The 12,012-nt window shown below is 41.6% G+C and overlaps 1 protein-coding gene across 6 annotated transcripts in view; it reads left to right on the top strand.

Moving 5' to 3' along the window:
• Positions 1–12,012, top strand: part of PCGF5 (polycomb group ring finger 5) — a 100,478-nt gene that overhangs the window by 55,105 nt on the left and 33,361 nt on the right. For 5 of the 6 annotated variants that reach the window (XM_040605774.1, XM_040605776.1, XM_040605772.1 and 2 more), the window contains exon 3: positions 9,548–9,857. In XM_040605774.1, the coding sequence (XP_040461708.1) occupies positions 9,746–9,857 (112 nt within the window). In that variant the 5' untranslated portion in view covers positions 9,548–9,745. Of the gene's footprint in view, positions 1–8,914; positions 9,069–9,547; positions 9,858–12,012 lie in introns of those variants that run through there. The other variant, XM_040605777.1, reaches the window with a different exon arrangement.

The raw sequence follows: 12,012 nt of genomic DNA, 5'->3' as shown, positions 1-12,012 counted from the left end.
ATACAAATTAGAAATAGCAGTGAGGTATGAATAAATACTAAAGAATGGTGCATGCTCTCTGCTTATTTTATAGACCTTTATAAAATATAAGGAGGTGACTTACATACATGTGTACACTGCTGCATGGACTTCCTAAGCGTGATGCAAGTGAATAGTCAGCTACCTGCTTTAGTGAGCTGGACTGTAGATTTGCATGGACTATGGGCATGCACAGTGAGGCACGAATGGCAGTGTTTGTAGAATCAGGGCCTAAATATTAAATATAAACACAGTTCAATTCCATTTAAGTATAGATACCCCTGCAGGAGAATGTAGTGGATTTAGCAAAAATGTGATTCTTGCTAAATGACAGCTTTTTAAAGAGGAAATAAAGATCTGTTTTTCTAAACATAAAGCAAGAATTGTAATAAAACAATCCAGTCTGAGCATTTGTCAGACCTTTTCAGTAAGTGCCATTAGATATTTAAGGACCAAACCAGACATTATTTTGTTTTATCCAGACAAAATCATATCTAGAAGGGCTTTGCCTGTGTTACTGTGCTTAGGAACTGATTTCTTAGACTCAAAACCATGTAATCTCCTAAAGTACTCCCTACAGTTATTGCTGTCATTTTCTTCGTGCAGAATTTTCTAGCAAACGAGTTCATGATCCTGTCTAGCTGATGAGACTGGACAAGTTAGTAATGTGAGAACGAACTTCTGCAGACAGTACAGCTTTTTAAAAGCAGGATTGTGGGAGGGACTCAGCCCTGCTCTGTCCAGAGCCGAGAAAGACAGTCCAAACCGCCATAGCCTACTCAGCTAAAATGCACGTGATCTTGTAAGTACTGTGCTGAACCCAGACTTCCAGGCATTACGACAAGGAAGCTCAATATGCAGGGATGGTAAACGTAGTCTCACAGCTTTTTGTTGATTTTGTGCTCAGTCTAATTAAATGCATATCAACCCAGAACATGCTGTTTACATGCAGGCAGAGTCTGAAGGCCATGATTTTGGAATTGCCAAAAAAATTCAATTTTTTTTTTTGCATACTTGAGAAGTGTTTTATACATCTTTCCTTTTCAAATACTCAGTGATGATAATGTTAGACACAGGCACCACTTAATGAAAACGTTGCTGATCTACTGCAGTCATGGGACTAAAGCTGGGAAACCAGCAGTCAACTTCACAAGCTAATGCGACTGCAGAACTGGCATATGATGCCAAGTTACGGGCTGAGGAGTGATTGTTCACTTAAGAATAGCTTCTGGCTAGAATCCTGAGCTTGTCTCTCCCAAAACTGGCATGTTATTTACATGAAGAATCAATTAAGTGTATCAGTTTTACTTAAACTTTTTCCATTAGTATATTGGATAAAAATTATTAGCATTTCAAGATTATGCTTTCAGTAAAGTGTTATTTGGGGTGACTCTCTTTGTTAATGTGAACTGTTATGACCATCCAGAATACATAAATAATTTCTGGGTTTGCTTATTCTTAGAGTAAGATGGAGATAATGCCTTTTATCTAACTCAGTAGGCCAAATTCAGCAGTGATTAGAGTCATATGATTGGATGGATTGGATCACGTGGAACACACTGCTGCACACAATTTGACTTTTTTTTATATATATACACTAAATTGCTGTCAAAAAAGATCATATGAGGATGTGAAGCTAAGGTTAGAGTATATTGGTCTGCCCCCTATTTTCTCTTAATTTATCCAGAAAAAACATTATTTATTTTACAAGTTAAAAATGAAATTCACAACTATCTATTTTTTATTTCCTCCAATGAAGCCTCCTGTTTTAATTGGCAGACAAAGTGATGGTTCCCATGAATGAGAGTCTTCCCATGCAGTTCAAATGAAATGGAGCCCATCCAACATTGTGTTATTAAGTTAAAGGTTTTATTCTTGTGAGAGCTGGAAACAGAACTCCTGTTGAAAATCGATTGAAGTAGGGTAGTTAACTCCCTGAGACATTGTGAATGTCATTAATTTGTCTTGTAAAAGATGAGGCAATTTGGTTGCTACTTTCCTATTTCCTTTCAAGCCTCTTTGTTTGCTGGTTCTGCCATCATAACAGGCATGAGTAGATTTCTTGAGGATTGCTTTTGCTGAGCTTACTGGAGTTTTAAATTTGTTTTGACTTAAGATCTAGTAGCAAGTCTTGTTTTTAATTTGCAGTGCAAGTTGATTGCATAATTGTGAAGCTGTTTGACATGTGTGATACAATTTGATTTGCATTCCGGCTAGTTTTCAACTGTAAGAAACAAAATCTGTTAGTAACAGTTTTAGCAGGAGTCATTGGAAGGTTGTTACAGTTTGTTTTCCATTTCCCAGAGACTGAAAAATTACACTCTTATAAAATTATTTGAACACTTCACATTATTATGTAGTTGAGCTATATACATTGATGAAAGTGGCTTTGATATTTACAGGAGAAGAGTGGAAAAATATATTTTATATATATATATAAAGAAAATGCAGTATAGCATGGGAGAAACTATATAATGCTGACAGAAACAAGGATTAAAAGAAAATAAGTAATTGAATTATAGCAAATAGCCATTAGAATGTCTTGTGGAAAAGCATAGACTTCACTGAGATCCGATTAGAAAACTTGAAACCTATGATTGTACTGGTATAGAGGTACTTTTCCCCTAGAAGGATACATACATAGAGCTGGAAGAGTGTTTGGCCCATGACCAGCAGATCCTGGAAATCTGTGGAGGAGACATAGTCTTGCCCATGCAGACAACAGCTGTATTCAGGCTGGCCCTCTGCATGTTACACCACTGGATTTTTTCTGACAATGTGGCTTTGATTGTCACTGATTGATTTCTCTTTTTCCATTGTGTAGTAGCAGGAAGACTTGAAATAGCATTAATTCCTGAGTAAAGTTTTTCTGTAGAAGCCACAGAATAAGCAGGTGATATTATTCTAGAGAGCAGCGTAAAAGGATACTGAACAGGCCGAAGCGCGTAATCAGATAGCAATAGAGGTAAAGTAGTTGAGAAGTATTAGAGATTACACAATAATAGAAATGGCAACACAGGCGTGATTTCCATGAGTTCATAGAAAGACTAACAAACTATGCAGTGGACATGAAATAACTGGCCAAAGATCAAAAATGTGATTCTGAAGATGCAAGATCTTTGTGGTGCGTGGAGAGCAGCTGATTTAGAACCAAGGTGGGTTGTTTCAAATTTGTGGCTTTTTTAAGCTGTTACCAAAATCTGTGACCGTTCCTTGCTCTTAAGTACTTATACAGAATTGCTGTAAATTTATATAAAGCAGAGGACTGTAAAAGACTACTGCGGTCATTCTCTGTGGTTCCCCACAATTGGAGGCAACTGTGAAATAACGGCTACTCCATTTCAGCCTACAGAACATACCACGAACCTCAAAACATTTTTTTCAATACCCTATAAAAAACTAAAGGCAATGTAGTACAGGAGACCAAAGTGCGTGGAAACTACAGTGTTCCATAAGACAAAAGCAGGAGAGGTTGAGGTATTTTAGTTGCCCACAGGTCCTAACTCCACCACAGAACATTGTTTTGAGGCCAAGCACACAGGCAAATAGGGGCACAGAAGCCTCTTGATTGCACATCTTGTATGCTTCCTGCTGTTGCATCACTCCCTGTGAACAATCTCTGGTGATTCAAAGGCAAATCCCACTTCACCATGGCACCAAAAATCAATTATGTATGAAGAAGAAAAAAAATTGTGGCACAATGCAAGGCTTTATGCCATAATGATGAATTTTTGCCTTTGAAGCCAGAGTAATGTCAATTAGGTCATTTGTACGTGAAGAATCATCTTGGCGACATGGCAGCTTATACTGTACCTTTACTGTGCTTAACAAAACCCACCAAACAGAAAGCAATAGCTGATCACAATTCACTGTTGGACACTAAAATAACTGAATAGAGAATTTGGTCACTAATATTTTAGAAGTTTGCCCCACTTCCTCTGGGAAGCTTCTTGATATGTTTGTGTCTGATGCATGCAATCATGCCTATTAAAACTATTGTTCAAAACTGAAATACAAAACAGTGCCAAAATAATAGAGGCAACACAAGGAAAATACTTTTAAAAAATATGTCCATCACACATAATTCTTAAATCTACAGCTTCTTTCAGCTGAATAATTTGATTTCTGCTGTGATAGATTGGTATTTTTAAATTTGCAATATCCCTGAAGACTAACCACAGTTCTTAAATCTGTTATTCACAGGGAGGTATGTCAAGCTGGTCACAAGATTTTCCCTCAGTGTGTTCAATGGTCAGCTAATAATATGTTCTAAACCAGCTATTTTTTCACTTCAATCTCTGCATACAAGTGGCTGAAGTTCAGTTGTCTCCTTCATCCTTGTGTCAATTTCTAGTCAATTTTATTTCACAGTTGTGATTTTTTTTCCTTGCAGTGACAATCTCCCTCTCCCACTGCTATGGCCCTGCTCCTTACATGTTTTCTGTTTCTCTAGCTGGAACGAGACAGTGTTACAGTGTGCCAAGGAAATGTTTAACAATACAGATCTGCTCATCTTTCCCTTAGTAGAGGCACTAATTTGATTCGCTCTCCTTTACTAGCAGTCAATTATTATAAAACCTGTAGTAACTTACTTTAAAAAATTCTTTTTAAAATTGGCTTCAAATTAGTTCAACAAAGTTGGAACACTTTGTGACACCATTTTACCTTACTCTTTAAATGTATCTTGAACGCATTTGTCCTGTTTACTTACTTGTCAATAGCATAATACAGATGATAGCATTTTGCAACCTGCTTTGCTACTTTACTTTAGACTACAAAAGAAGAGTAAGAATAAAGAAATGCTATATTTATATCCCAGAGTGCTTAATATACAGCATCTTATATAGAGCTCAGTAGGGATGAAGAAAAACCCTCACTGTAGAAATGCAAAACCTCATTGGTTGTCATTTTCACAAATAAGAGATGGGGATAAGAGTAACTTAATTCCTATTGTTTCCTATCAAGTCCAGGACAGTCTTCACACTGAGCATAGTCATATTGTTTATACAATAAACGTTACTGCTCTTTGCCTAAAAAGCAAAGAAATATGATGCACGATCCCAAGATAATGGCAAAGACAGTAATAATGACAGTAAGAGTTAAGTTTACTTACTGCTAGTAAATTATTCATATATATGGGAAAGTACCCAAGATGTAGCAAGGGCAATTCCAACTGGACCTAAGGGAAAAAATCCATGATGAGGATTGCCAAGGGTTGAGACAGGTTGCCCAGAGAGGCTGTAGAATTGCCATCCTTGGATATATTCAAACTTTATTTAGATAAAGCCCTGAGCAATCTGATTTAATTTTAACATTAGACCTATTTTGAGTGGAAATTTAACACTGGAAATAAAAGATCCAAAAGTGGTTCTGTCTGGTCTATTTTTCATGCCTGAGTAAATATGCAGTAATTTCAAATGATTTGCCAGCACTTTGACAGAAGTGACCTTACCTCTGTTCAGCACTGATGAGGCGACATCTGGAGTGCTGTGTCCAGTTCTGGGCATCTCAGTGCAAAAAAGAAATGAAATGAGTCCAGGACAGGGCCACAAAGATGATTAAGGGACTGGAGCATTGCTTGTATAAGGAGATGCTGAGAGTGCAGGGACTGCTCAGCTGGCAGAAAAGCAGGCATTGGCGGGATCTTACCAGCATGTACAAATACTTGATGGGAGGGAATGAAGATGAGGAAGTCAAACTGTTCTCAGTAGTGCCCACTGACAGGACAAGGGATAATGGGCACAAACTGAAACATAGGAAATCCCATCTGATCACAAGGAGACATTTCTTTACTATGAGGGTGGGTAAAACTGAAACACATTGCCCAAAGAAGTGATGAAGTCCCCGTCTGTGGAGATATTCAAAACCCAACTGGACACAGTCCTGGACAACCTGTGTTAGCTGACCCTGCTTGAGCACAGGCGTTGGATTAGATGATTGCAGCAGGTCTCTTCCAATCTAAGCAATTCTGCAAAGTTTTCAAGATTTTGGAAGTCATTGAATGGCATTTCCATTAGATCCCTAGAGACTCGGTGTTCAGAGAAGGTGAATACTGTGGCTTCCCCTTAAATACCATTCAGATTGCTCCACAATGCCTATTAAGAAAAGAGGGATTTTCCCCCCCAGTATTTTCCTAGTCCAGATGTGCCCCAGTAATTCTTCCATCTACAAAATAAAAGTAACTCTAAGGATAACTGGGGGGTAATTGGAGACTTGCCTAGAAAACCGACTCCGGTGTGGCTCTATAGAGGCTGTAAGGTTGTACTCATGTGGATCTACTTGCTGGATTAGAATTATTCGCTCATTTTAAATGCTACTGAGAACTTGGCTGTATTGACAAATGTTTATTTTCTCTCTGGAATTTACTTGAGAACTGACATCAAACATTCGTATTTTTCAAAAATGTTGGAGCTGCGTCAAGTAAAATTAATTAAATGCTTAGAGTTCACAAGTTCTTATGTATCCTGGCTGTTCCTTTAAAAAGATACATTTTACTCATATTAAATGTAAAGAATTACTCTCACAGTAGATGATCCAGTAGTTCTTTGGCCGTTTCAACAAACTACTCATCTACTTTTGTAATGCTTAGAAAGCAGTCTTTCTTTTCTATGTGTTAGACAAGCTCATTTATGTAAAAAAGGATTTAGTTTTAAAAGAAAGAACTGTGTTAGAGGACAACTCTGAGAACTGCCAAGTACGAGTCGGTTAATAGGAAAGTCAGAAGTTTAAGAAACATGGAAAAATGATAGCAGCTGTATTTTCATCACAGACTTGAGGGCTATAATCACCCTCTCTGTCACACAACGTTTGCTGTCACTAATACGTGATATATATTTACTCTGACTAGCTCAGTTTATTTTGTTAATTCATTTTGTCTCATAATACGAAAATGACCACCTTGTTTGATTCAAATCCTGTTATTTAACTGCTATAAGTACATCAAAATGCTCACATTACTTAAAGGCCCTATATTTTTAAATGAACCTGTTGCATGCAATACTAGGAGTTAACTACTTTTGGAATTGTAATTAATTCATAAGCATTTATTAACAATTTGCTTCCTCATGATTTAAAGTAGGAGTAACTATTTAAGGATCTTTGTTATACTCGTTTCCTGTGAGGATGGAATGAGAGGTGCTTCTATAGTGCTGCTTACTTGTTCTGTATGTTGTGGTCTTGAAAGGTGCTGAATGCCTCAGCTTTGCGTTCAGTGAGAATTAAGGGCACTCAGCATCTCATACTAGCAGGGCCAAGCTCCCATACTGCAGAGATGAGGCAAAAATTTGTCATGGTACACTGCCACTTACCTGGCATGGGACTGGTATTCCTCAAAAGAGGGACTTCAGTATGGCTTGTGGGGATATACTAGTTGTGTATGTTTGCAAGTGTCACAACTGCTGTTCAGTTATTACGGTATGGGCTACACAGCATAATAAATTATGTAACTTGTGTTCTTAATGTGCTTGAATAGAACATTGTGTATCCTTTATTATGTAAACATGAGCCTAGTTGATAAATTTGTTTAGAATTCATCACACACACACACCCCCCGAGTAGGGACACTGCGTAAATTATGCTTTGAAATTTCACTTGGAATCCAGTTTACAGATCTTACCAGGCCCAGTCATTTTGAAACAAACAAGAAAGCATCAGCAGTCGCTTGTTTTAAATGCATGTATATAAGTTTAATAATGCTGTGTCATGCTTAGTCTACATTCAGGCAGAGCCACGCTCATGCCCATTCTGAAAAATGTCAACTTCTGCTAAACCAACAGAATGTGACTGCTAATGCAAATATTCCCATGAGGCATATATAGTCTATGTGGTCTACTTTATATATTAGAGTTTGGTGTTCTCTCACCTTTGACTTGGCAGTGTGCTCTTTATGGTATAATAATGCAAACAATGGTTAACAATAGAAGGTCAAAACCATCAAAATACAATGTTTTGTTAAACTATACCATGTGCTGCTTGGAAGGATTTTTAGCTTCACAGACTTTTGTTCGTGTTGTGGAGAAAGAATCTCATACAAGATGGATATTTTATCAGGAAAAACTATGTAGTTCTGTTGAATTACTACATGTCAGGTTTGTCATGCATTCACCACCGCACTGTAACTTTAATTGTAACAGTTTTTAATGCACCTGACTCAGCCTGGGAATTGAATTGATGTAAATTGAGATCTACTGGAGGGGAAATATTCCAGAAGTAGGAGTGGACGGTAGGAGCAGGCCTAAGTTATTAGAGCCTTCTGCCGTTGCAGCATGTACCCTGGGATGAGAGGGGAGACTGCACCGGAGGGCTAGTGCAAAATGAGGGTCTGTTCCAAACGCAGAATGGAAAAGCAAAGACCTAGCAGTGGCAGTATTGCAGCAGACAGTAAATGCCGCCCTGTGTTTCTGTTATCATAGTTAAAAGGAGCGCAAGAGAAAATTTTCTAAAGTAGTGCAATTGAAAAATACCATTAAGGCAACTTTAGTTTGTTGGATAATTTCCTGGTCATACGGTGCATTTCTGGGGATAGGGGGAGCAAACAGCAGGTGCGTTGCACCACGGGGGCAGCTTTCACCGGGGCTTAACGGTTCGCCGGCCCAGGGCAGCCCGTGCGGGACGCGTGTAGCTGCTTGTGGGCTCTGGGCCTGACGTGGCCCCTGGCTTAGCGTGTCCTCTCGTGCGGTGGGAGGGCGGGTGGAAGTGTCACCCCTCCGCGGGCAGGAGATGAAGCTGCCCTCAAGGAACGGCTTAAGGGCCGGGCCGGGGGCGCGGGCTGCGCGGCGGCCACTGCTGCGGTCACCTGCGGCCGGCAGCACCCCCGCCCCGCTGCCCGGGGCCGCGCAGGGGCTCCCAGCCGCTCCCGCCCCGGAGCGGCGCTGCGGGCCGTGGCGCAGCAGGGCTCGGCCGGGGAGCAGCGCCTGCGCGCCCGTCCCGCCCGCCCGCTCTGGGACCGGCCGCGGCAGCCTGGCGGGGAGCGCAGGAGGGAGGGCTGGAGCGGGGGCAGGCGCATGCCGTTCCCCTTTCTCTTTCGGTGGGCGCCCGCCGGGCTGCGCCAGGTACGGCGGGGGCCGAGGCGGGGGCGGGAGGCGCCGCAGGTGCGGGGAGGCGGGGGCGGCCGAGAGTCGGGCGGGCGGCGGGGAGCGCCCGGGCAGCGCCGCGCCGCCCCGCCCGCCGCCCTCGCTTACCGGCGGGCTCCCGGGACGGCGGGGAGCGCTCCTCCCCGCGGGGGCCTCCGAGGCCTGCGGGCCGGGCCGGGCGGCGGGGCGGCCGCGGAGCCCGCCGGGGCTGGGCAGCGGCCCGCACCTGTCACCGCCGCCCCGCACCTGTCACCGCCGCCCCGCGGCGCCCCGCAGCTGCTCCGGCGGCCCGAGCCGTCGGGCGGCCGCGCTGCTTCGGACCCCGGCCACGGGGCGCGCAGCCGCTCCTACGGGAATGTCACCCGCGTGCCCCTGCCAAGTTGATGGCGACGCTGGTCCGCCGGGGCGTGTCACCGTGCGGCCGGGTTTATGCTCCTCTCTTCCCGCTTGTGTTGCAGGTAGGAGAATGACTCGCCTGGCCCGGGAGCAGGAGTTATGAGCCATGTCCCTGTGAGACCTCCGGAGTTGGGAGCAAATGCCTGGAGAAGTCCAGCTGCACAGAGCAGCACCACAGCTCCCGTGAACCGCGGGCACCGACGCCACTCAGACTCGCTCCTCTGGCCCCGAGCACTCTGCCAGCGTTTCCTGCCCCACGAATGGCTACTCAGAGGAAGCACTTGGTGAAAGATTTCAATCCTCATATCACCTGCTATATCTGCAAAGGCTATCTCATCAAGCCAACCACAGTGACAGAGTGCCTCCATACCTGTAAGTAGTACTTTGCAAAGTATTTCCACTTCCTTGAAGCGTTAACATGTTTGACATGACTTCTGTCCCAGTTTTTGTTTACTGCTGAATTGTGGCGTGAAATGATACGTAGTTCCTGGTGGGGTTTCCTTGACCCTGGTCTGCCATCTGACTTGTCTTGGGGGCACATCAACTGTGCTTAACACTTTGCAGGGTAAAGATACCCCTTTACTTTCCCCCAAGCTAGTGGTGATTGTGCTGGCTCTAGCACCAAACATGTATCACTGGTCTGGCTGATCACAAGTAAGATCGTTAGGTTGGGTGCGGTATTTTGATAACATAACTATGCCTTTGAAACTTAGGTCGATGTATCTGTTGGTGGTGTGCGTGATGCATACACCAGTTTGGTCAGTACTGGCTCACCTCTCTCTGTAATGTGTCCCACAGCACGATGCATAGAAGTACTTGAAAGTCAGCAAAACATTTATTTAGGGAGTTGATCTCTTTGAATGAAAGAGACTTGAGAAAAATTATTCAGGTTGTCTTATGCTCCTAATACTTCAAACACATTGGTGTGTATGAATTATATTAAATGTATAAGTGATCCTGTCCAACTCAGTCAGTTCACTTCCACAAGCTAAGTTGCCTAACTACTTGATTTTTTAAATTTTTTTTGTTTGTTTTTTACAGTTATTCCCAAGTAGAACATAGTTTGCTTGAACTTTTTTGAGATCTGCTATCTTTCCAAATAAATTGTGAATTATTCTAATAGCAAGGGGAACTCTGTGTTTTCCACTAGATTCCCCATTTTTAAACCTTTAATAAATATCAGTTAAAAGCCTTGTCTTAGCATTTCCTGTCATTTCTGCGTAGTGTTGTTCATGCGGTTGTTATTGTCTTCACTGTTAATTGTTACATTATGATGTTACTCCCTGGTGTATCAAGCTCATAGAGAGTTAAAACATGTCATTCCTCTATGGTATTCATAGTACAAAGATAATATGGTTTGCCATGATAATAGTTTAGTTTTTGAGAAGGAATAATGTTGACCTGACTTTTTCCAAGTCTAATATCATCTAAGGGTTATAATGTGTTTTGTGATATTACTTTGCTGTTTTGGCTAAGTTGGTAAAGGAAGTTAAGTTCAGGAGGCACGAAGTTAAGCAGTGTCCTTATAAGAACTTGAAATAAAACAGGAGGGAGAGAGATGTTAGCTGTTATTAAATTATCCTTCCCTTTAAAGAAAATGGAAAAATTCCAGCATTGGTTAACTTTTTTATGGTGGAAGTTTAATGACAGTAGTAACTTTTAAAAGGTTGGGGTGAGGGGAAAAAGGTGGCATCATAAATCAGCTCAGACTTAGGATTTTTTTTATTATTATTACGGTATCTTTCTGTTTAGATAGTTTATTTGTTTATTTACTTTCGCTCCCATTACAAAAAAATAATGGCAGAAGGAGCGATTTTTTTTCTCAGCAGCATCTGTTTCTTTTGTTCCCTTGTAGATTGTGAGCTCTTCACTGAGACAGCTCTGTTAGTGCCTAGTCCCCAGATTAGGGCACATGAATTCAACTGAGCTGCCATATAGTTGCACAGGTCTCCTCCAAGAAAAGCTGCCGTGTATCTGGGTCATTAAGCAGAACTGCAGGAAAGAAGGTGGTGTTTCTTTAAAGCAAAGTTTAGTTGCTAAAATGCAACGGTTACAATGATGGGAAGGAAAATGAAAAACTTTAAGTGGTGACATGGAAGTCTTTTGTCTGTAGAGGAAAAAGTGATCTGTATGCAGCAGAACTCAGGAAGATACCCCGATAAATTATTTTACACTTTGGCTTTTAGAAAATATTTAAACTTCTTATTTTCTCCCTGAAGTACAGGCATGGTTCTTCAGTCATATCCAAATAGTTACCACAAAATAAGATTTTGACTGTCCTTTGGTATTTGTCTTTTACTACTAATTGCCATAATTCAAAATAGTGTTGCACAAATGATCAAAAATTGTAGATATTGGTGGTTTAAGAAGCCGCATTAATTCATTAGGTTCTGAGAGTGCAATGTATTACTCTGGACAAGGCAAAAAATGTGTGTTGACATAGATGTTCTCTAGTGATCATAGAGGAACTACTGTCATCAGTAGTAACCAAATCAGTTAGTGGTTAATTCACATCTTCTGTGTTGCT

Source organism: Falco naumanni, chromosome 9, assembly GCF_017639655.2.
Source record: "Falco naumanni isolate bFalNau1 chromosome 9, bFalNau1.pat, whole genome shotgun sequence".
NCBI classification, from domain to species: Eukaryota; Metazoa; Chordata; class Aves; order Falconiformes; family Falconidae; genus Falco; species Falco naumanni.
This window is presented reverse-complemented; position numbering and strand designations above follow the sequence as displayed.